General features: G+C 51.6%; 1 protein-coding gene across 2 annotated transcripts; it reads left to right on the top strand.

Moving 5' to 3' along the window:
* The first annotated feature begins 798 nt into the window (after window positions 1-798).
* On the top strand, window positions 799-22,072 carry LOC130833550 (uncharacterized). 2 transcript variants are annotated; one of them, XM_057703293.1, is made up of 16 exons: window positions 799-837; window positions 2,399-2,522; window positions 3,944-4,160; window positions 6,142-6,246; window positions 7,282-7,413; window positions 8,230-8,314; window positions 8,427-8,490; window positions 8,935-9,020; window positions 9,826-10,008; window positions 12,205-12,258; window positions 13,257-13,409; window positions 14,485-14,552; window positions 14,801-14,846; window positions 16,989-17,052; window positions 19,636-19,715; window positions 21,915-22,072. In XM_057703293.1, exons 2-16 carry the CDS (start codon window positions 2,414-2,416, stop codon window positions 21,945-21,947), a joined length of 1,479 nt encoding a protein of 492 aa, XP_057559276.1. In that variant the 5' UTR covers window positions 799-837; window positions 2,399-2,413; the 3' UTR covers window positions 21,948-22,072. The 2 variants fall into 2 exon arrangements, with proteins under 2 accessions (XP_057559276.1, XP_057559277.1); XM_057703294.1 differs by having other exon boundaries at window positions 2,385-2,522.
* The last annotated feature ends 913 nt before the right edge of the window (window positions 22,073-22,985 follow it).

The following is a 22,985-nucleotide window of genomic DNA, read 5'->3' as shown; positions in this document are numbered from 1 at the left end:
GATCAAATCACTTAACGTCTCTGAGTCTCCATTTTCTCATCTATAAAATGGAAATTAAAATAAGCAACAGTTTTGGAACCTTTCCCATGTGCCAGGCCCTGTGCTGACATCTACATGAACTGCCCCAGTGAATCTTCACAATACCCAAAAGACAGAGATGGATTCATTATTCCCATTTTGCAGACATGAAAAGTGAGACTCAGGAGGAAAAGTAACTGGCCCACACTTACACAGCTACTGAGTGACCATGGGGATTTGAACCCAGACCTGTCTGGCTACAGAGGCATGGCATGGGTGACATATATGGAAAGGGAATGGGGAGTGGCCACACCTGGTCACTGGGCCCCTCCCAGCCCTCCTCTACCCTTCACCTGCTCTCCTCCACATGCACCACAACATACCTCCTTACTCCCTTGGGTCCTGGGACTGCCCCATTCTGTAATAGGAGCCTCCATGAGCTCCTCCTGAGAGCTGGAGGCCCTGCCCCAGGCTCCACAGCACTGTTGTGGCTCCTAAGGGAAAGGGCTCACCCCCAAACAACAGAGTCCCCACCCACTTCCTCCCTGGGGTCTGTTGGCCCAGGACTAGAGCCTGCCCCCAGGACCCCAGTAATTGGCCCTATCAGTTTTGGCCAGAAGCCCCTAGCCATCTGGTGCCAAGAGGACCCCTCCCTCCACTGAAAGGCTCCAGTGAGCGCAAACCCGGTCAGGAGGCTGGACTTCCTGCCATGTTCCCACCCACCCGAGCTTCAGAGCTCAGATTATGATAGTTGTGACTTTGTGAGAAGCTGGTGACAGAGGCCAGGGAGAGATTCTGGACAGCCCTATTCTTGGAGAGGTAAGGACAAGGAGACTAACATGGGCATTTCTCAAATATTTCTTAAGTACCTACAGTAAGGTGGTGATGTCGTACATAGATTACCAGCCAAGCTGAGTTGCAATCCAAGCTCTGCGGCCACTACCTGTGTGACCTTGGGCAAGCCATTTCTCTCCTCTGTGCCCATTTCCATAAAATGGGCCTGCTATCAATAATCCCAGACCATTATGGTAAGGATTCAATATTGCAACAAAGCTTGTAAATCTCTCAGCATGGGGCCTGCTACATAGTAAGGACTCAAGTAGAAGTCCGGGGCAGTATGACTCAAGGGAGGCGATGGAAGGGCTGGGAGATGGTGTGAAGTACTGAGAGCAGGGAGGGAGGAGAGACCTGACTTGGGTGAACTGATTAAGAAAATTGCCTGACATGGGCACTCGCTAAACACTGGTTGGATGAGTAGAGATGAATTTAAGTTCAGCCTGGAAGCAGAATATGAAGAGGTAACACCATGAGTATAAATTTCCCAGGCCAAAATTCACATCTGCAAATAAACAGGAAACTTTGTTTTTCTAGGACCCAATTTAATCACTGTTTTGAGTTCCTGCCATCAAGCAACAAAAAACTGGATATTGCTTATTTGAGGCAATGCCAGGATGTTCTTAGGCACTGCAGAGTAGGCTCAGCCACTTCGGGGGTGTCCTGTCCTTGCTCAGGGGCAGCATTTACCCTCTGGGTGGCGTCTTCATGGGCACTGAGGTGGGGGTGTGGTGGCTCCTTTACGGGGCCCTGCTTACGCTGGCATCTGCCCTGGACCTGTCTGTATCCAGCTGGCCTCTGCCTTGCAGTTCCAAAGGCTGCATCTCCTGGTGGCACACCCTTGCCCACCTGGAGCGCCCCCTGCCTCAGGCTCTGGGGTCCCAAGTATGCCCCTTGGCCACCTGGGCTGAGGTTCTGCAGGCAGGAACCAGTACAAACGTACTGTTTGAAGTATTGAAGTATTTCCCTATTGGTTAGTCAAGAGCCATGGTTTAAGCCCCTGCAGGTGACTACCCCGGCCACTGTGATGTTTCCCCCAGGATCCCCTTCCCCTGCCCTCCTCAAGATTCAGAAACCTCCATGGTAAAAAGGGAGTACTAGCTCTTTTAACGTCTCACAATGTCGCACAGCCATGTTAACAGCTGCTGGGCACACTGCTGGCTAAGTGCTTTGCACATATTATTGACTGTACTCCTCACAACAGTCTGTGATTGTCCTGCATTTTACAGATGAGAAAACTGAGGCACAGAGAGGTTAAGTAACTTGCTCAGGGTCACACAGTCTGGAAGTGGCAAAGCCCAGATCTGAAGCCAGCCCACTTGAGGAGGAAGGATATTTCAGGCAGAAGGAACCAAAAGCATTAATGTGAGATGGCGAGGGTACAGGTTGTGTTCAAGGACCAGCAGATCTAGAGCGAGGGGGAGACGTGAGGGAAGGAAAGCTGGAGGGATGGTTCTAAGACAGGCAGAGCTGGGAGAAGCTGGGCAGTGGGTTCCTGGTGAAGACATGGAGGTGGCCAATAGGGTTCCCAGCTCTGTGTCCCCAGGTCCCGGCCAGGAGGATGCTGCTGTTCTGGGGGTCACTGCTATGCTGGGGGCTGCTGTCCCAGGCCCAAGGAGAGGCCCAGCACTTAGTCTTCATGCGCTTCAGCAAGGATCAGCTGGAAACAGGTACATTTTAAGGGGTGGGTGTTGGGCGGCAGGAACTCGGAAAAGGGCAGGGGTAGAAGGCGCCACCACCTCCCTGATCAAGGCTTTCCTCTTCTGGCCTCCCCCTCACCAGCAGTAGAATTTGCCTTCCTTTGCCCAGAGCTGACTCCACCCTTCTCCTGCTCTAACACTTGCTGTGGCTCCCTACTACCTTCAGCAGCCGCTCCAAGCTCCTCATCCTGGTTTTCAAGGCACTGCCTCTCCAGCCTATTCCACCACCACCTCCCTGACCACCCCTGCAGACGTCCCAATCTCTTTGCCCTGCTTGTGCTCTTCCTCCCCCCCTCCAATATCTTTCCCTCCTTCTCAATAAAATGGATTCTGATTCATCCTTTAGGGCAAAGATCTAACAGTCCCAATTTCCCCAGCAGAAGGAGTCTCCTCACACTGGGTTCCCACGGCCCCCTGGTGAAGCCTCCTCTATGGCCTTATTCAAGCATATTAGACTTGTTGTCCCGTCGGTTTGTCTCTCCCTAACAGTTGCCCATGAGCTCCTTGCTATCCATTCACCTCCGACCCCATTTGACACAGTCCAACCTCACTGATCTTTCTGTTTCATACACTCACCAGGCTCATTACTACCTCAGGGCCTTTGCACGTGCTGTTCCCACTGTCTACATTGCTCTCTCCCCAGATCTTGCAATAGTGGACTTCTCCACTTCATTCAGGTCTCAGCTCAAACGCCTCCCCCTCAGAGAGGCTCTCCCTGACCACTCTATCTAAACTAAACCTTCCCCCAGTCATGCCCCAACCTTGCCTCCATTTTTTTTAAATGCCATTGGTAATTTTTCTTTATAAATTTATCTATTTATGTATGTATCTATTTATTTATTGGCTGTGTTGGGTCTTCATTGCTGCACATGGGCTTTCTCTAGTTGCGGCAAGTGGGGGCTACTCCTCATTGTGGTGTGAGGGCTCCTCACTGTGGTGGCTTCTCTTGTTGTGGAGCATGGGCTCTAGGTGCATGGGCTTCAGTAGTTGTGGCACGCAGGCTCAGTAGTTGTGGTGCACAGGCTTAGTTTCTCCGTGGCACGTGGGATCTTCCTGAGGCAGGGATCAAACCCGTGCCCCCTGCATTGGCAGGTGGCGTCTTAGCCACTGCGCCACCAGGGAAGCCCTTGGCTCCATTTTATTTTAGAAAATTGCCTTACTTCCTCATCTGAGGGCTCAGTTGTTGTCTGTCACCCCTGCTAGAATGTAATCACCATGGGGGCAGGAGCCGCAATGCTCCTGGTCCCTGAGCCCAGAAGAGAGCAAGAGCTTCATAAGTACTTGTTGCTAAAGGACTGTCTAAATCGCCCACTCAGAGCAGGTGCTGGTGAGCCTTTGTTGAATGACTGAATGAAGGGTGAGCCCTGCCCTGAGGAGGGCCTTGTCCTCAGACATTGCAGACCTGCTCTCAAGATACCATGTCCTGGACCGCGTGGCCAGGATCCCTGTGAGGGGGGCCACAAGTGAAGGCATCGCCATCCTGGACCACCTGCCTTTCGTAAGAAAAGGCCTCTCCAAGAAGAGCAGTGGGCTTGATCTCTCGCTAGTCGGGGACCTGCTCTCTGGGCAGAGCCTCCCGCTGCTGGGGACGCTGCTCCAGCTTGGTGGGTGAGTTGCCTTCTGGCCTTTCTTCCCCTCAGGCACAGTGTTCTCACCTGTCAAGTGGAACATCAGGTGGGTGGGTGGGAAGCCCCAGTGTCTTTAGAGCTTTTCTCCAGCCTGGAAAGCCCTCAGCAAGTGCATTTTTATTTCCCTAAACCTCTCCAAGCCACTTGAAATCCTCCAAGGAACAAAGCAGGGTCTCAATCAGGGATCTTAGCCTGGTAGCCCTCCAACCCTCCGCATTCAGCCTACACCTGGGTATTGCAAACTTGTAGAGTATTTTAAAAAATATTTTAGTGAATTGCCAACATTTAAAAATCTGAAGGGTTTTCATAAAAATCCAGGTTTTCTGATTGTATTTGTTTGCTGGGACCACTGTTAACAAAGTACCACAAACTGACTGGCTTAAACAACAGAAATTCAGGAGACTAGAACTCTGAGATCAAGGCATTTTCCATGCCTCTCCCTTAGCTTCTGGAGGGTTACTGGAAATCTTTGGTTTTCCTTGGCATGTAGAATCATCACCTGATCTCTGCCTTCATCTTCACTTGGCAATCTCCCTGAGAGCGTGTCTGTGTCTGTGTCCAAATTTCCCCTTTCCACTAGAACACCATTCATGTTACAGTAGGGGCCCACCCTACTCCAGTACCATCTCATCTTAACTACACCTGCAACAACCCTATTTCCAAATCAGTTCACATTATAAGGTACTAGGGGTTAGGAACTCAACCTATGAATTGGGGGGTGGGAGGCAGACACAATTCAACCCCCAACAGCAATTCTCTCTATAACAAAGATCTGGCCACACCTGGCCGGACCTCCCACGTGGCAATCATTGGTGTAGGGTCTGTGGTCCCGAAGTCAGTCCCCAGCCACCCCCTCCACTCCCTTTTACACTACCTGCTTGGCCCTGAAAGCAAATAAGTTGAAGACTTTTGGTAAAATAAGTACCAACATAAATGAATGATATTCATGTAGGTTGGGGCAGGGGTTCCTTCAAGGTCAAACTATGTAGCCACAGGTCTGCCGCTGAATCCATCCCCCAGCATGAGCAGGGAGAGCCAGATGGGTCCTAAGATGATAGGGTCCAGAAGATGTTTCCTGATGGGGTGAAATGAAATGAAAAGCTAGGGCACCTGATGGGGTGGGTGGGGGTGCTTCCCAGAGAGGTCTGGGAGGAGGGTGCTGGGCCCACACCTGCCCCAGCCCATCCTAAGGCCTAGGACTGGCCACCACTCACCCCTGCCCATGCATGTATACCACCTCTACTCACCAATCCTGGCACAGGGCATCAGCTAGGGAGGGCTGTAGGAAAAACGCCACATGGTCCAAGTCATTCTTCAAAACACTCTGGGAGGGTCCATGGTGGAGGCAGGCATACAGCCTTTGGGGAGACTGACTCACCCAGGTCTTCCTCTAGCACTGGAACTTCTTGCTGCCCACTCCAGTGGGCACCAGATGAGTCACCAGCTTGTATCCAATGTTCAAAAAGTACATAAAACTCCGGGTTCCTCTTAGCTCAGGGAGATGCAGGGCCCAGAGGCCATCATGGGGAGCAGAAGGTTCATGTCCTCCCCTTTGGATGCTCAGCAGGGCAGCTGGTCCCTAAGTGGAAGGTGGTGGGATCACCAGCCATCTTGCTCTCTCTGACTCCTGCCTGCTCGCGTCTTTTTTGCAGAATGCTTATATTTGAATTCAGACCTGTTAAATGTGCACGGACAGCTCCTCCACGGTATTCTCCTCATTTTCTGGAGGCTGACATTGATGCCCAGAGAAGGGAAGGGACTTGCCCAGGTCTTCAAGGCTTAGAGGCTGCCCAGTGTTCTGCAGCTGGGCTGAAGGTCAGGGAAGGGGTTGTCCCAAGCTGCCCCCAGCCCTCCTGGGGTCCACCCCTATTCTAGCCAATGCAGACACACACACTCCACAGAGTCACAGGGGCCCTACCAGGCCACACCCACAAGACCGACCCCCCCCATCCCATTCACAGGTTGGTCATAGAAGATGCCAAAGGACCCGAGGTCACCCTCCAAATCCTGAGTGACGGCCTGCTGCAGGTCACATTGCAAAGCAAACTGTACCTCTCTCTCCAAAGGTGAGTATGTGCACTGGGGACTTCCTCCTCACCTCCCTCGGTTCCAAGCAGCCATGCAAGCCTAGCAAAAGCTGCTGCCTCTGTCACCATAAGGGTCACAATAATCCTTTTCACTTGCGCAGATTTCAAAGTCACTTTTTTCTGATGGGGAAACTGAAGCACCGAGTAGGAGAGGGACCTGCCAGGAACCACACAGTAAATCTGCAGCAAAGGCTGAGATAAAACCTTCTGACTTCCATGTCAGGGGCATGTGCCCCATCTGAGTAAAAGGCAGATGCTTTCCCAGGATGATCCAAGGAGGGTCTGGTTCAAGCTCACCTTGGGCTCCAGCACACCTGGACTCCAATCCCACTTACCATCTAGGCAACATGAGCAAGGGCATCCGTCCTCCGGGCTCATCCACAAAGTGTTATGATCAAGTCCCCTCCCGCCCTTGACTGTTGTGAGAGTTCACTGCCAACCTAAGAGCTCAGACCGCTCACTAAACTGCAGATGATGATGCCAACCTGGGGACGCCAACACAACAGCCAACAGAGGGGGTGATACCAGCAGCATCTGCACAGGAAACAGGAATACTCTTACACGCCCCTTAGGAATATGTCCACTCCTGTTCTTTTGTAAAATATGGCATTCTTTGTCTAGCTTCTCTTTTTAATAGAAAAGTGAGCACAAAGAATATTTCTTTGAAGGGATGTGGGCACAGAGACATATTTCTCTGCTATACAATAAAACATATCATCGCCCTTATAATGGTGTGCAGTAAAAATGCAACTTGACCTTGGCCTGGTGGGGACTGTAGCAAACTGGAGAGCATGTGGCCCATCTCAAGGTCGCATCAGCTGCCCTGTGAGGATGCTGGCCCAGAGCGGCCAGATCTTTTAGGGTTTTCCAAAGTTTGAACGGCCACATTTTTAATGAATTCTCCTAGTTTTTCATTTGAGCCCTCCAGACAACTGCAGTCCCCACCAGCCTGTGACTTCTAGACTCAGTCTTGGGCTGCAGCTTGGAGCCTGTCCAGACATGCTGCCCCTACAGGATCCTGAGGTTCAAAGTCATCAAGAACATCCGAATCGGGGTATGGCTGGAGCAGATGGGGAACAAGACCAATGTGGCCTTTGAGGAGTGCCACACCCCACCAGGATACCTGAGCATCGAGGTTCTGGAGCAGTGAGTACCTACCCCCACTCCTGTGCCCAGCCCTTCACTGAGACTCCGAGCTGGGGCTGCCTCTCCCCAGCCTAAGTTGTCTAGAGTGACCAAGGGTGTTAGAGACCAGGGTCATCTCCAAGGCTACCAGCTGTACACATCACCCATCAGCATCTCCTGCCTCCACGTTGAGTGTTATGGTCTAAGTGTGCATCCGCGCAGGTCAAATCTTGGCTTGGCTACTTCCTAACACCAGGAGCCCTGGCCAAGCTATTTGACTTTCAGGAGCCTCAGTTTCCTCACCAACAAACAGGATCACTCACAGAACCCAGCCAGCACAGGGCAGTTATAGGGAAGAGACGAGCTAACCCATGTGAGCTACTTATTACAAAACCTGCCGCATAAAGTGGCCATTGCCTGTGATTTTTAATATACCTAACACAAAAGCCACCTCCTCCAGGAAGCCTTCCATTGACTTGCACATCCAGGTGTAATCGCTCCCTCTTTGGAAATGCCAGAGACCTTTATCAGAGAGAGAAATAAAGCGACAGAGGCAGAGAGGGAGAATCAAGAAGAAATAAAGTTGAGGAGGACAAAGTCTGGAAGAGAGAAAGCAAGGAGGCAAGAAGGGGGAAAGAAAAAAACAGAAAAGGAAAGGGGAGAAAGAGGAGAGAGGGGTGGAGAGGGACACCAGGCATGAAGGAAGCAGCTACCCTGAGCTTCCCTGTTACACAGGCCCCCTGGGGCTTCCCTCAGCCCTGACCTGGACTCCCCTCTCTGGTCTCAGTATCCCCCTTCCATGATGTCTCAGACCCCGCCTGCTCTCCCCACCCCTAGAATGAACCCCCTCCTGGTGAACAAAGCTCTGGGGTTGGTGACGGATGTCCTGGATGAGGCACTGCCCTTCCTCCTGCAGAAGACAGTAAGTTGCTCATCACCCCCCTCCGCCTCCTGGGAGATGGGTGTGACCCCAAGGGACAGCCCCTTGATCTCACCCCGAACTCAACGATGACCCCATCATGCCTTCCCTCCAGGTGTGCCCCCTGGCTACAACCCTGCTCAACTCGCTGCTAGAAGACCTGTTACACATCAATCTGTGTTCGTAGCTCCCGGCCAAGGAAGGGGCTTATCTGCTGTCCCCCTACTGTGTTGCAGGAACTCTTCTAGGCTCTGGAAATATGATGGGAAATAAAACAGACAAAGCTTTGCCACAGGGAGCCTACTTCCTAGCGGATGGGGGAAAAAGGGCATTATGCCTTATGACCTTGGTAAACCATTTTCCCCCCAAGCCTCAGTTTCCCAGTCTATAAAATGGGATTAATCATAGGCCCACAGAATGGACCGTTGTGATACTACATATAACCTGGCACAGAGTTATGGCTCAATAAATGTTCATTGTTACAAGAAGCTCAAGCCCAGCCCACAATGAACTCAACGCTAAGCAGAGAGAGAGAAGGGATTTCTCCCTGCTCCGGTGCCTTGCCATGTCCTTCCATCCATCCCCCAGGGAGGCTGACCCCCAGTTCCACTTCTTCGTTGCAGCCCCAGCCATCTCAGGCCCGGAGGACTTCCAGTACTATGTCACCACCACAGAATTCACAGAGGAGGCCATCCTGATGAAAGTCCATGTGAGCCAGCCTCTGGCCAGGGCAGACCCTCTGGGGATGTCCACTGGTCTGGCAGAGGATGGCCACAGAGGGAAATGAGGTGGGGCTTCTCTGGATAGGAGACAGAGGAGGAGGAGGAGCAAGCAAAGGAAGTGGTGGGCAACAGAGGAGGAGAGAGGGGAAGCGAGAAGAAAGGGCAGACCAGCCAGGCCCCGCCCTCCGGAGCTCATACTGAGCCCAGGGAGTCCCGCTCTACCCTGGAGAGCAGGAGAAGCCATGTGGCCGTGTGTCCCACAAGTGAAAATTAGGCTCCAACAAAAGGGCAGATGGGGAGGCTTGGGAGCTCCAGGACCGTGTGTAATGCCCAGCTGGAAGGGACCCCCTCAGATGGGGAAACCGAGGCCCAGAGAAGGGACGAGGTTGGCTGCCTCTCTCCTCCACGGGATGGTAGCAGGTGGGGCAGGAGCACAGGAGGATTTGAGTGAATAGGAAGGAGGCTCTGTTAACAGAGGCACGGAGAAAAGAATGGGGTTACACGAGGGAAAAGCAAGGAAGCGTAGTTCATGGGTTCAAAACCCAGCTCCACCTCTTACCATGTGTAGGATCTTGAGAAAGTCACTTCACTCCTCTGGGCCACAGTTTCCTCATCTGTCAAATGGTTTCCATCTCGCGGTGCTGGGTTTTGAGGTTGAAATGAGACTATGCCTGCAAATGTTCAGCACTGTGTCTGGCATGTATTGAACCCTCCATATTTTAGCTATAACCAGTTTTTGGCTTAGGAGACTGTACCCACTGAATTTCTCCTTCCTCCTTCATTTTTCTGAAGCTTGTGACCCCCTGCAGCCCAGGGCAGATAGCCCCAAGGCCTGACCACCTGGCCCCCAAGCCCCTCCCAAAATTAGGCCAAGGCAGCCTAGCAGACCTGGTCTTTTCACTGGAAACCTACAACAACATCCTGTCCTGCCTCTACACCAGCAAGGAGATCCATGTGAACCCCCAGGACCCCATGGTGAGTGCCTGCAGAAAGGGAGTACGCTACTTTATTGCTCTACTTTTCACATGAAGAAACCAAGGCCCAGGTGGCACAAATGTCTTTCTGGGTGGGCCTAGGTAAGTCACTTCCCCTCTCTGGAGCTCACCTGGAGAACTCTTATTCAGCCTTCAGAACCCAGTATAGAAGTTCCCTCTTCTGGAAAGACTTCCTTGAACACCCCTTTGTTATTCCTCTCTTCATAATATTTATGCTGCAAATATGTATTGAAGGTCTTTCTGTGTGCCAAGCCCTGTGCACACAGGGTCCCTGCCCTTGCAGAGATCAAAGTCTACTGGAGAAGTAGAAACTGAACAAGAAAACACACAAATAAGATAACGGATCTTATTTATAGTAAGTAGAGCGATGGATCAGCAAGTGACTGGTGGAGGTGAGAGGGCTACCCTGGACACTGTAGTCAGTGAACACATCTCTGAGGAGGTGGCCTGAATGGTGACAAGGAGGCTCGTGCACGCATACACACACACGGAAGCCTACAGGAAGAGCGAGTTCCCAGGGTCAATGAGGGGATCACATGAGGGAGAAATCCAGATAGATCGCTGCTCAAAAGCCCCCAGCAGCTCCTCATCCCACTGTGAATAAAGTCCAGTCTCCTCTATGCAGCCCTGGGGCCTTGTGCAGTCTGGCTCCTGCCCACCTCTCTAGCTCTGTCTCCTCACCCACTGCACTCCAGCCACCCAGGCTGAGCTGGTGCTCACCCCAGGGCCTTTGCACATGCTGTCTTCTCTGCCTGGAACACTATTCTCTCCACTGTTGGTCTCAGTGCAAATGTCATCGCCTCAGAGAGCTGCTCCCTGATCACCACATCTAAATATCTAAAGTAAGCCTTTTTTCTCTCTCTCCCCCTACCAAACCCAAACCCTCTCTCTCTTCCTATTCTTTTCCCTTCAAAATACTGATCGCACTGTATGTGTATGACTAAAGTTATATATGCAGAGTGATATATATATATGACATACATATACACATATACATACCTATATACACATATACATATATGTATATTCGTGTGTGTTCATTTATTTAACTTTGTGTGTTCACTGTCTCTCCCATTTTGAGGACGGGGACTGTGAACAGCATACTCTGTGAAGGGTACACCATGGGTGCTCAGTAAACACTGAAATATGAAATCCCAAGGTCTATATCTGGAAGAGATCTAATGTTCCTGCTCCATTTTTAACATGGGGAAACCAAGGCCCAGATAGGGAAAGTGGCTTTCCCAAGTCACCCAGAAGGTAGGATCAGGACTGGAACCAGGGCTCCTGCCTCCCCATCCCATTCCCTCCTTTCCACACAGGTGTGGTAGCTCTGAAACTAGAAGTGAGCCCTGTGATTCCATGTCTACAGAAATTCTTACACCAGTGGATGAGGGTACATGTTCAAGGCTGTTCTTTGCAGCTTCACTTGCTACAGGGTGAAAAATAAAGTTAACCTAGGTGTCCAGCCATAAGGAATTGGTAAAAAATAAGTCATGTGATGCTCATATAAGGTGGAATACTATGCAGCTGTTTAAAAGAATGGGGTTGATCTATATGTACTGATGCTGACAGGAGCAAACAAGGTGCAGGACCATGTGGTTAGAATGTTCCAATCTATTCATTCTTATATGTGTGTAGAAAACAGTCTGTCAGGATATACTCCAAAATATCAGTAGTGGTTACCCCTGAGAATAGGATTTAGGAAAAAAAGGGAAAGAAGTGTTGGGATGGACTTTTAATTTTTACTGTATACACTTTATAGTGTTTTCTATAATGATTTATAATTTTCAAAAAATCAATGGATCACAGATAGAGGAATATGAATGTGATAAAGCAAGTATAGGAAAATGTTAATAGAAGAATCTAGGTGATGAGCATACAAACATTCTCTATAAAATTCTTTCAACTTTGCTGCATGTGTGGAAATTTTCACAATAAAACGTGGTGGGGGAAAATCATTGAAACAATAAAAAGTCAACCTTAACAGATAAATCGTGATGAAAAACCAGGTGAATGGCTCCTCCCATGCTGAGACTGAGTGAGGTGCCAATGGTACATTCAGTTGGGGACAGTTACATCTCATCGAACTCCACTGACACCCCTCCCTCCCCATGTACCTCCTCAGAACAGACCTGCAGGACTCTAAAGGCCAACACACCTCTTGCCCTTTTTCCAGGCTGCCGACCTCATTCAGCTATTGTCACTAAGAGCACTGGAGCCCGGACTCAAGGTGGGTATGTTGCCGGCTTCTCCCCCAGCACCTCGGCCAGGATCTCAGGAAAGATCCTGGAACAGGGGACAGGGTTGGGCCACAGAGGCATGTTGCATTTGTCCAGACTTTCCTGCTCTGGACTCTGGGAATCACAGTACCTCCTTCACAGGTATTGTGAGGGTTAAAGGAGGCGACTCACTTAGCTCATTGGCCCACCCAGGGGACGCGGCCATGTGGCTGTCATCACTATTCCCTCCTGAACAGAACCCCAACCCTGCGGAGGCCCACCTCCTGAGGCAGACAGATGTGCACGCGGCAGATAGTAGTGAGCCAGACCCCTCCTCCTATGTCTACGTGATCCTCGGAAAGCCTGCCCTCTCACCCCCTTTACACACGTGTGCAGACTGACGCTGAGCAGGCGACTCTACTCGCCCAAGCCCACGTGGCTCAGCAAGTGGCAGAACCAGGATGTGAACCCAGTCCCAGACTCCAAAACCCATACTCAGTGTGCTCTCTCCAAAGGCTCTGAGAACAGGGCATCTGATAGGCAAACAATAAGAACAAGAACCACGAGAGATAACAACAGCACTACTGGATGCCAGGTGCCGTTCTAAGCATTTTACAGAAATTAACTCATTTAATCCCCACAACCACCTGCTAAGGTAGGTGTGATTATTATCCCTATTTTACAAGCATGAAAATTGAGGCACAGAGAAATTAAGAGACTTGTCTCAGGCCGCATAGTCTGTAAGCAGCAGAACTGGACTCTGGCTCCGAAATCTGTGCTCTTACCTGCTATGCATACCCAGGAGTAGGAGGCTGTAATTTCACCTCAAAGGAGCTCAGGGAGGGTAAGTGACCTTCCCAAGGTCACACAGCAAGCTGCTGCAGAGCTTGAATGAAAACTCGGACACTGTGACTCCTAAGATGGCCTCGTTCCCAATCCTCCAGGCTGGGGGCTAGGGAACCCCGTCGTCTGTCCCGGCCAGCACCTTCTCTGCTTTAACCTCATTTAGACTTCTGCTCAGCCCAGAGGGAGCGTGGGACTGACCATCAGCACCTCTGACCCTCCCATCGTCCACCTCGATGGCTGCACAGCCTCAGTCATCCAGCCGGGCTCCCTGGTGCTGCAGCGGTCCAGCAACGCCTCCTCCGTCTCCGTTTCCTGGGTGAGTGAGCCTCAGAATTGTGTGTTCCCCAGGGGGCCTGGGTCCACATGAGGGCCCCTCCAGGGCCAGCCGACTGAGGCAGGGTGACGGAGGACAGTGGCAAACCTCACGGGCACGTCATCTGTTAACATTCCATCAGTCCACACCCATATAGCTGCGCCCCTGGTGAGGACACCGAAATACTTCAACCCCTGCTCCCCTAAGTCCAGCCCCCAGTGCTCCCCAAGGGTCTCTCCAGCAACTAAAGGGTTTTGCCTCTGATACCCCCTGTTCAGTGCCCTTGACTGTCTCCCCTGGACATGGCTGCTTCAGAAGCGCTCGTCCACAAATCCAGGAGAAAGCTCAGAGAAACGGAGTTCATGGAGGGCTAAACGTGTCTGTGTTCTCCGCTCCCCGAGAAAGAGGTGACCCAAGCTAGCGAGGGCTGGACCTGGGGAGGGATTCTGGGGAGTACAGCTCCACCAAAGCTTCAACTTCTCTACTCTGAGCCCCCTTGGGATTCCTACTTCCCACTCTGCTGACCTGGAAATTGGGAAGGTGCCTGCGGGGCAGGAGGGTCGCCCCACCACAGGTGAGCCTAGGAGCATCTGGTGTGTAACAGCATCCTGGGATCTCAGCTGGCATGATTCTGGGGCCCAGAAATCAGTCTTCTCTGGCTGGTGGCGAAAAGCCCAGTTTCTGGTTTATAAGGTAACTGTGTGAATTTGGAGGCCCAGAGACAACTCCCTCGAAACCAAGTGATCCTCTGGCTTCCAGCAAGTGATTCTACCACCAAATGACTGACTGCAAAAGGCTTTCCCTCAACTGAGCTGAGCTTTCCCCCTCCCCTCGTATGCAGCCCTGGCCTCCCCTGGCCTCCAGGAGCACCCAGCACCCACCAGCACTCTCTCCCATGGCAACACCTACACATTTATGATCTGAACACACATGAACCAGCAGCTGGGGTTGGGGGGAGAGGACTGGGTGAGAGGGGCTGGCCCTGGATAAGTATGCATGGAGGGTGGGGGTGAAGGAAACCCCTCTGGCTGGAACGTACATTCCTCTCCTGTCCTGACCTAATTTCAATTCCTCATAGAAACTCCTTTCAAAGGCTGTGTTTTCCTCGAAAAATCAGGAATTAAAACTCCAGTTCACTCCAAACAGGTAAATGTTTTTGGTTTGGGATGTTCAGAAAAAATAAGAGGGTTGACAGAGAGAGAGATGGGAGGAGAGAGTGTAGTGTGGTTATGAGGCGCAAGTCTCCTAGCTTGCTTCAGCTGAATGGAGTAGTTTACGGGAGGTTGGGAAGGAAAGAGAGGGGAGGTGTGTTGTGACTTGAAGCTCACTGAGCATTGCACCCCCCACCCAAGCAACTGCCATGACCTAAAAGAGTGATCTCTTTTCCCTGGTAGCATCACAGTCACCCTGGGCCCTTACCCCCCTGGCCTTGCAAAGCAGGTGAGTCTCCTTCCTTACCCTTGGCCTCCTCATGGTCCTGAAGGACCCACCAGCAGGCCTGAAAGAAGGCCCTGAGTCATTGATGGGGGAGTAGAAAGCCTCACTCACTTTCCATGGGTGATCTCAGCTTGCCCTGGAGCCCCCATGCCCACTGGGCTGAGGGGAACCCTCAGAACTTAAACTTGTCCATTTCATTCTTTCATGTACTTAACAAATACTTACTGAGTGCCTCCTATGTGCCAGGCCTCATCTTAGGTATTTAGGATGTGTCAGTGAACAAAACAAATGTCCCTGATCTCATGGAACCCACATTCTAGCAGGGTAAGGTGAGATAATAAACAATAAATACAATAAGGAAAATTATATAGTATGTAGGCAGGTGATAATGCTACTGAGAAAAGCAGAGGAGGGGACAGAGTTGGGGGACCCGGTGTGCAGGCGAGGGTAGTATTCAAAAGGAAGGTCAGGAAAGGTCAGAGAAGAGCAATGTGGGAGGGGGCTGTGGGGATGTGGGGAAGGGGACACTGAGGCAAGGGTGTGCCTGAGGCCAGGGAACAGGAGGGAGCCAGGAGGGTTGGATCCAAAGGTGTAAGGAGAGGTCAGAGAGTGAGCAGGGCCAGGGCCCAGGCTGTGCAGGGCCTCCTGGTGGGGGCGGGCTTTTCCATAGTGAGGTGAAAGCCATTGGAGGGTTCTGAGCAGAGGAGGAGCAAACTGGAGGGGGCTGGGGTGGAGGCAGGAAGACCAATGAGCAGGCTGGTAGAAGGACACAGAGGGTTGATGCGGCTTGGATGAGGTGGTGGCAGGTGGCAGTGGCAGGGAGTGGCTGGGAACAAGATGCATTCTCCAAGTAGAGCTGATGGAGTGGATGTGGGGAAGGAGTGAGAGGCATCCAGTATGACACCAGGATTTTTATGGGCACCTCCTTGTCTTTCAGGAGAACGTTTAGTCTGTGCCTCCAGCAGGGCTGTGCATCCTGTCTCTGGTTTGCCTCACCTGTGGGCTTCCCAGCATGGCATCCTAAGCTACTTGTGCCACCTGCACCCACATGTGGCAGTGTGGGGCTTCTGCTGTAGTGTGGCTGGTCTGGGCCCTCCCTGCACTGGCACCTTGGGGCGCTGGCCCCACTGTTAAAAAGGCCATGAGGGGAGCACGTGGTATCTCCCCCAGGTGTTGTTCTTGCTCCTACCCTGGAAGAACTTTTCACTGCCCATGTGTGTCTGAGGGAGTCCCCATAAAATAACTCCCTGTTTCCCTACCCTGGGGGTATCCCACCATCCTACACTTCCACAGGACTGTGTGCCTTGTGCTCTAGCCCTAATGGGGGAAGGTTGCAAGGTGGAAAAACAATAAAACAAAGGGCTAAATGAGAACATGTACCGGGAACACTTCAAAATTATCATCCCTGTTATATCGGGCCTTGCTCTGGCTTTACTTGCATAAAACCCCAGGTTTAGAGGTCCTAGAGATCATCTTCCTAGGTCAGGGATCCCCTCTATGACATCTTCAGAAGGCAGTCATCCAGACCAGGGCTGCCATGTATGGTTGGACAGGTTGCACACTGCACAAGCCACCCACATCATAGACAATACAAATACGAATATGTTTATGACAGTCTCCCAACAAATGGGAAAAGAGTGTCTCAGAGAAAGGGAGTTTCTTCCCAATCTGTCCAAATGGGTTGGGGCAGCCCTAATTAAGACCTCTTGAACATCCTGGTGACAGAAGGCTTGCTTTCTCAGTGAGACAATTCCTGTCCCATTACCAAGCAGCTCTCAGCAGTGGAGAGTTCCTCCTTGGACTAACCCAAAGTCGGTCCCTGTGAAGCACTGGCCCTGGGGTTTTCTCTGGCCCAACTGGTTCCAGGACTGCCCTGCAGAGATATGAAGATAATTATTGTGACCTGGGGTGAGACGACCCTTTTTCAGGGCCTCCAACTTTCCCAGTCCTTTCACTAACTTGGTCATCTGGCTCCGATGCCCTTTAAAAGTGGAGTTCCCCTCCCCCCCCCAAAAAAAGTGGAGTTCCCAGGACTACTCCTGATCTCCTGTGGGCACCTGCACACTGGGGTAACCCCCATTCCCTTGGTCAGAATCTGCCAAACCAGCTGGAGTGACCTTCCTGTTCCTCTTTCATCTCTTGTAGGAAGAACATCTGGAAGCCTTTCTCTTAGAGCTTCTGAAGAGGAGGTTTTTGCCCCATCACAACAGTGAGCGCCACTGTGTTGCTCCTCATGCCCACATACCCTGCAGCTAGGAGCCACATCAATCGTGCCCCAAGCCCCACACAGACAGCTGGCTTTTGCCTTGTCCCCACGGGCCAGGCAGAAGGAGGCGGGGTAGAGACCCTGAAATCTGTGGAAGATGGGGGGAGTGAGGTGGGGAAGGGGCCATGTGTGCCCTCCTGTTGTTTGCCTAGGCCGCTAGTGGTGACAAGAGCTCAGAAGTGGAGGGAGGAAGGGCTTCTCAGGGGAGGTGGGGGTAGCATTAAGGAAAGTGAGAAAAGGAAGGGCCCTCAGAGGTGATGGAGCCCACAGCTCACAGTTCCAACACCTGCAGGGGCCAGGTAGGTAACACACCCACAGGAAGCAGCCCAGATCAGGCCTATGGCAAACATGCCCCACCTTAACTGGGCGGCTAGCACTCAGCTCAAATGCCAGCAGATATTTTTTACCTTTGAGAGATGCCAGAAAGCTGAACTTTTCGAGACATCACCCCCAGTTCAGATATCAGCCACGAAATCAAACTTTCCCCAAACATCCTTGTCTTAGTTTGGGCTCTGAGGTAACAGAGCGCAGGCAGTAGTTTGGGAAGTGGTAGCAGGAAGACAGAGGGGTGTGGGAAGGGAGTCTTCCAGAAAAGCAGAGCCTAGGCAGGCTCCTCTGCCCCATAGCACTCACCGCTTCCCTCTCCTTCCGCCTCTCCTGACACGGTCTGTGTAACCATCAGCCATCTACCCCCATGATTATTTAGCCAGTGCCTATGTCCCCAGCCAGACGGTGAGCTGCCAGAGGGCAGGGACCCCAGGTGTCTGTTTTTTGTTATGTTCCCACACCTTGCCCAGTGCCTCCCATCCAGGAGACACTCAGGAAGCACATGTAGGATAAACAGCTCAGACCTCACTCACCTCAGAAATCACCTGGCTCAACCTCCTCATCCTTCAGAGGGGCCCAGAGAAGTTGCCCAAGGACTTACCCAAGGTCACACTGTAAGGCTCTGGCAGAGCTAAGCCGAGAACCCTGGCTTCTCGTTTCCCAGACACGGGCTTTTCTCTGTGCTCCAAATCAAGGACTCATGTTAGGACTGCAGAGTGAGGCCAGAGGAGCAGGCAGGGGCTTAAAATGAGGAGCACGCTGAAGGGTTTGGCATCTGTTCTGTGGCCCATGGTAGCCAAGGAAGGTTCTGGGCATGAAGTAAGCAAATTTGTATTCAAGAAGGGGAACCAACTGGAGGTGGGGGGTGGCAGTAATGGAAGGTGCAGCCACCTGACCTGGAATGGGGCAAAGGAATGGGGTGAAAGCATCCCACCCTCGCCAGTGCCTACCACGGGAGGCTCACTCAACAAGTGTATCTTGGCTCCTGGGCCATAGAAAGCCATGGCGAGGGTCAAGAGATGACCCAGGGGCTAGACCTGGCCCAGAAAGCCTATATAGTCCTGCAGGGTCTGAACACCCAGGCCAGGGGGTTGCACAGTGCCAGGGGGTGCCATTCATACTGGAGTCCTGTCTAGAGCTCTCCCACAAAAAGAAAAAGAATAGCGCCAAAGCTACTGAGGAAATACAGGAGGACTGCCTGCAAGAGGAGGCCTAAGGGTAAGAGAATTGGCAGGGGAGAGACTCGTGAAAGCCTGTGCTGCAGGCAGGGCCATCTGGTTCCAACACAGAGAGAGGACTAAATTGAGGGGGGGCTGGGGGGCTGGTGAGGAGGCCTCTGCGAGATCAGAGGACAGATGGGAGACCAGAGGCTCCATCCAGCCCCCAATCTAACAGGCTCAGAACAACACATGAGGCTGGCAAGGGGGTATCAGACCCCCCCCCATCCCAGAGTGATGACGGCGGCATGGTGTGGGGGAAGGGCTGGTCAGTGCAGAGGAGGGGACAGGAGAGGCCCAGGCTAGGTCCTCAAGGTGAACTCAGAAACTCAGTTTGCCAAAAATCAACTGGCCAAATGGTGAATTCTTTGAAATTCAATTTGCAAAATGACTAACTCTCCAAGTTTACCACATTTACCATTTACCAAAACCTTACTTCTAAGAACTATTTTTCATATGTTTGATAAATGAGTATATTCATAAATATTTTCTTTGATATATTTAATGAATAGTTTCCTATTAACATAACCAAATTTCTAGTATTTTAAATTTACTTTTTCAGTTTTTACTGAATTTTTTCTAATCTTTTGTGAGACATTTTCTGTTTCTCCCGATATTTTAGCATTTTGGTGAGCAAATGGCATTTTCAGCCACTTCCCTCAATTAGACAAGAAGAATAAAATTCATAAAAGATTCCTAAGAAGCCTTCAACAAATTGAACGTTCCTTAAAATGCTGCTGAGAAGAGCATCTTCATGAAAATGTTTTCATAGTTATTGAATATATTCAAAAAGAAATTCCCTTCAGATAGATTTTTAATAAATGGCTAGAATAGTATTTAGAGACCTGACTTTCTGGAGTGGGGCGACCTGATGGGGGACGGAGATGGTACCTTGAGAAAGGGGAACGGTGAGGAGGACACAGCCAGCCCCACAGACACCTGCCCACAGGGCACTGAGCTCCCCCACCCTCCCTTCTTACAGACCTGCTCAGACAACAAGGCCTCCCGCTGCCCAATGTCAAGGGCATCTCCTTCGACCAGGCGCAAATGGAGTCCTCTGAGGTAAATGCTGGGAAAAGGAGCTTCCTGAAGCACAGGTGGAAGGTCAGAGCTAAAAGGGCCATGGGGTCCTACGGGTGCTTGTCCCCATCCTACAGAAGCAGAAGCTGAGGCTCGGGCAGAAGACGCTCTCCGTGTGGCAAGCCCTTTACCTTCCTTATCTCACTGGCTCCTTACAGCCATCCTGGGTGGGATGCCCCATTTACAGATGAGGAAACTGAGGCTCTGGCGGGGTGGGGTGGTCCATGAATCCCTCAGGGATCCACACCCTAGGCTCACCGAGAGCGTCAATGTCTTACACAGGTGATCTTCACAATTAAGCTCCATGAAGTTGATGCTATTATTTTTCCTATTTTACAAAAGAAAGGCAGAGAAACTTGCCCAGGGCAAAGGAGCCATGATTCCAACTGGGGTTCATCTGACTTCAAAGCCTGTGCCCTTAGCCTGGACCACCCACCACCCTAGAACCCAGGTGTCCTGATCCCCTGAACGGGGCTATTGCCTCTGGCACCTGCTATATGCGAACCACCAGAGGGTGGGAACCAGGGCAGCCACAGGCTGGCTAAATGCCAGGGAGGTAAGATGAAGCCAGAGAGCAGAGGGCAGAGAAAACCAGCAGAGGAACCACGGAGGTGCTTCCAGGGGCGTTTACCAGCTCTGAATCTGCCCCTGGAGTTGCCCCACCCCCTTGGTCCTCTTCCCTTCTCTCTGTGGGTGAACCTGAGAAGAGGCTGATGGGAAAGGGCAGAGCTTAGAGACACCCTTCATTTCTTTGTTCCTGCCTTAAAAAAGACTCCCACTCTTAAACAGCACAGGAAGGGATGTTTGGGGCGAGGCAGAGAGAGAATCAGACAGACAGAACCACTAGTGGTCTCGCAGCCTGTTGTCTCTGTCTGTGTAATGAAGGTAAAGATAGTTCTCCCCATGGGCTGGACGTGACGGCTCCCCTCACAAATATGAGGAACTGTTTAGGGCCACTGATCTTACCGAGCCCTACATTTGACAGAATGTGACCCACCATCCCAGACATAAAGTTTGAGCTTCAGGGCCCCCAGCTAATGCCCAGTCCTGGACCCAAGACTCCCAGTTCCCAGTTCGGACATTCAGGAAACACTAGAAATCCGCTTTCAAGAACAAGAAGTTACTGTACAGAAGAAGGCAGGAGGCGGCAGCAGCCAGCAGTTTCTATCATAAAACCCCAGCTCCTGAGCTGTGCTACTCCCCCACCCCCACCCTCAGACCCTGCCCTAGATTCAGCCCAGGGTGGCCCTAGTACAGAAGGGTCAGCTCAGGGCGACCCTAACAGGTTGGGGCTACAAGGGCTGCTAAAGATAACACAGGAACTGGGGCTGCTCCAGAAGTGATGCACCAATCCGGGCAAGAGAGGGTACTCTATAGCTCTGAGTACCAAAAAGAATAAAGTGAGGGCACAGGCCCAGCAGCTGCCATATAACCAGACCTACAGAGATGGGGGAGAGAGGGTAGGTGGACTCATTGGCTCATTCATTGATTCACTTCTGGGCTGCCCTGCACTGTTGTGCTGGTTACATATTTTACAACTCTAGAATACACCACTTATACTGCAGTGTGCATGAACGACGCCACCTAGAGTTGGGCAGTGCACAACCTGCACATCCTTCCATGGCTGCTCTCATTGCTCACTCATTCATTCAGTCAATAAATGTCACTGGCTGCTCTGTGCTTGGCCCTGTGCTGGGTGATGCTGGGATAGAGATAAGTTAGACCCAATGCCTGTACCCTCCAGGAGCTCCCATTCTTGTGGGGAAAATAGGTACAGGAACAGATGGATTCCAGCAAAATTCCTGGCAGAGGTTTGAGCATTGTGGGTGGGAGCACCCACAGTGGAAGGCACTAGCTGGGTGAGAGGCCCACTTCAGGGTGACCCAAGCAGGACAAACCCCAATGCTACAGAAACATGAGAGGCCTCTTGATGCACAGGCTTTCAGGAAGAGCCCCAAAGATTGGTCTGTCCCTTCCCTCATAAACATTCCCAAAACCCTCCTCCCCCTCCACTCTATCCTCTTATCCAGTCAGTCCCTGACTCTACCCTCTTGCCACCAAGGGAAGGTGTGTCCTCAGAAAACACAGTCCCTCTAGGGAATGGTAGGAGCAGCCTCGGGGAGAGCTGGCTTTGTGAGTGGTGAGGACGGATGGGGTGCATCTCCCTGCTTCTATCCACAGGATTACTTGCTGCTGACTGTTCCGGAGGAATAGCTGGTTCTTACTGAGGGCCAGTCCCTCCCCTCAGCCACAAGTACTCCAGACGCTTGAGAGTCCAAGAATGGCTACAGTCACAATGGAAAATCACAGTTGCAATAAAGATGATTCTTGCTTGAGAAGGAATCTGGTTCTGAACTTGCTAAGCGTTTCTGGAAGGTGACCAGGTCATTTTGAAATGTTTAAAGGAAGCAGTTTTCTCTCTTGTTTTCCCTTGGCCCCTCAGAGAGGTATTCTGAATTCTGAATACACTGTTTCAGGAAAGGGAGGTGCCTCGGAAAATGGAGAAAGGGCTTGAATTTCAAAAGCCCAGGCCCTGAGAGGATGGTGTGTAGAAAGGATGTGAGGAATCTGCACACATAGGAAAGGTTCTCTGCTCAAGAGGGAGGAAGAGAAAGGAAGCAGGGAAGAGAAGTACTGGAGTCCCTAAGAAAGGGGGCTCCATGGGAGACAGAGATATTTGGGAGGCCCTGAGTACAGAGGGAAGCAGCCAGTCCCCCCAAACAGGTGAGTGGTTGTGAGACAGCTGCACCCCAGTAATTTTCATGTGCCCAAGAGCAGTGCCATGGAGGGAGAGAGCCAGGGAGGGGAGCCCCCCTCCCACCAACATCCCAGTCCCATGTGGCCCAGGCAGAGCAAAGCAGTGAGCAGAGAAAGGCCGGGCACCAGAGGGCTTTGCAGTCCAAAATGAAAACAGCTCCATGGTTGCCAAGGGTGAAGAGATGGCAAGGCAGACAGACGCCCCCTCCCACACCCAGGCTCCTGCCAAAGCCCACAGCAGGTTAGGCCCAGCCCCAGAAAAAGGCAGATGAGGAGAAACTTCAGACTGTTATAGAGGTTCATAACAGACTGTCTTGGGAGTGAACAAGTAGTCAGCAACCCAGGGACCCCAGCTGGCTTTTGGAAACTGGAGAAGTTGTTGGGAAGCCCTCCTGGAGACTGATTCTCTACCGTGCAGCCCAAACCACGGAAGGAACTTCATGGGTCTCATGCAGGGTCCCTGACCTGCAGGAGGAAGTTGGAGCCCAGAGCAAA

Source organism: Hippopotamus amphibius, chromosome 12 (genome assembly GCF_030028045.1).
Source record: "Hippopotamus amphibius kiboko isolate mHipAmp2 chromosome 12, mHipAmp2.hap2, whole genome shotgun sequence".
NCBI classification, from domain to species: Eukaryota; Metazoa; Chordata; class Mammalia; order Artiodactyla; family Hippopotamidae; genus Hippopotamus; species Hippopotamus amphibius.
Note: the sequence above shows the minus strand (reverse complement) of the source record. Positions and strands in the feature narration are given on the sequence as shown.

What these genes read in the sequence shown, in the direction of transcription:
- LOC130833550 (XM_057703293.1), top strand. Translation starts at nt 2,414, where the DNA reads ATGCTGCTGTTCTGGGGGTCACTGCTATGCTGGGGGCTGCTGTCCCAG. An exon ending in CCTGTTACACATCAATCTGT is followed by an intron (nt 8,491 to 8,934) that starts GTTCGTAGCTCC and finishes TCTTCGTTGCAG; the next exon opens with CCCCAGCCATCTCAGGCCCG. An exon ending in CCTCCGTCTCCGTTTCCTGG is followed by an intron (nt 13,410 to 14,484) that starts GTGAGTGAGCCT and finishes AATTCCTCATAG; the next exon opens with AAACTCCTTTCAAAGGCTGT.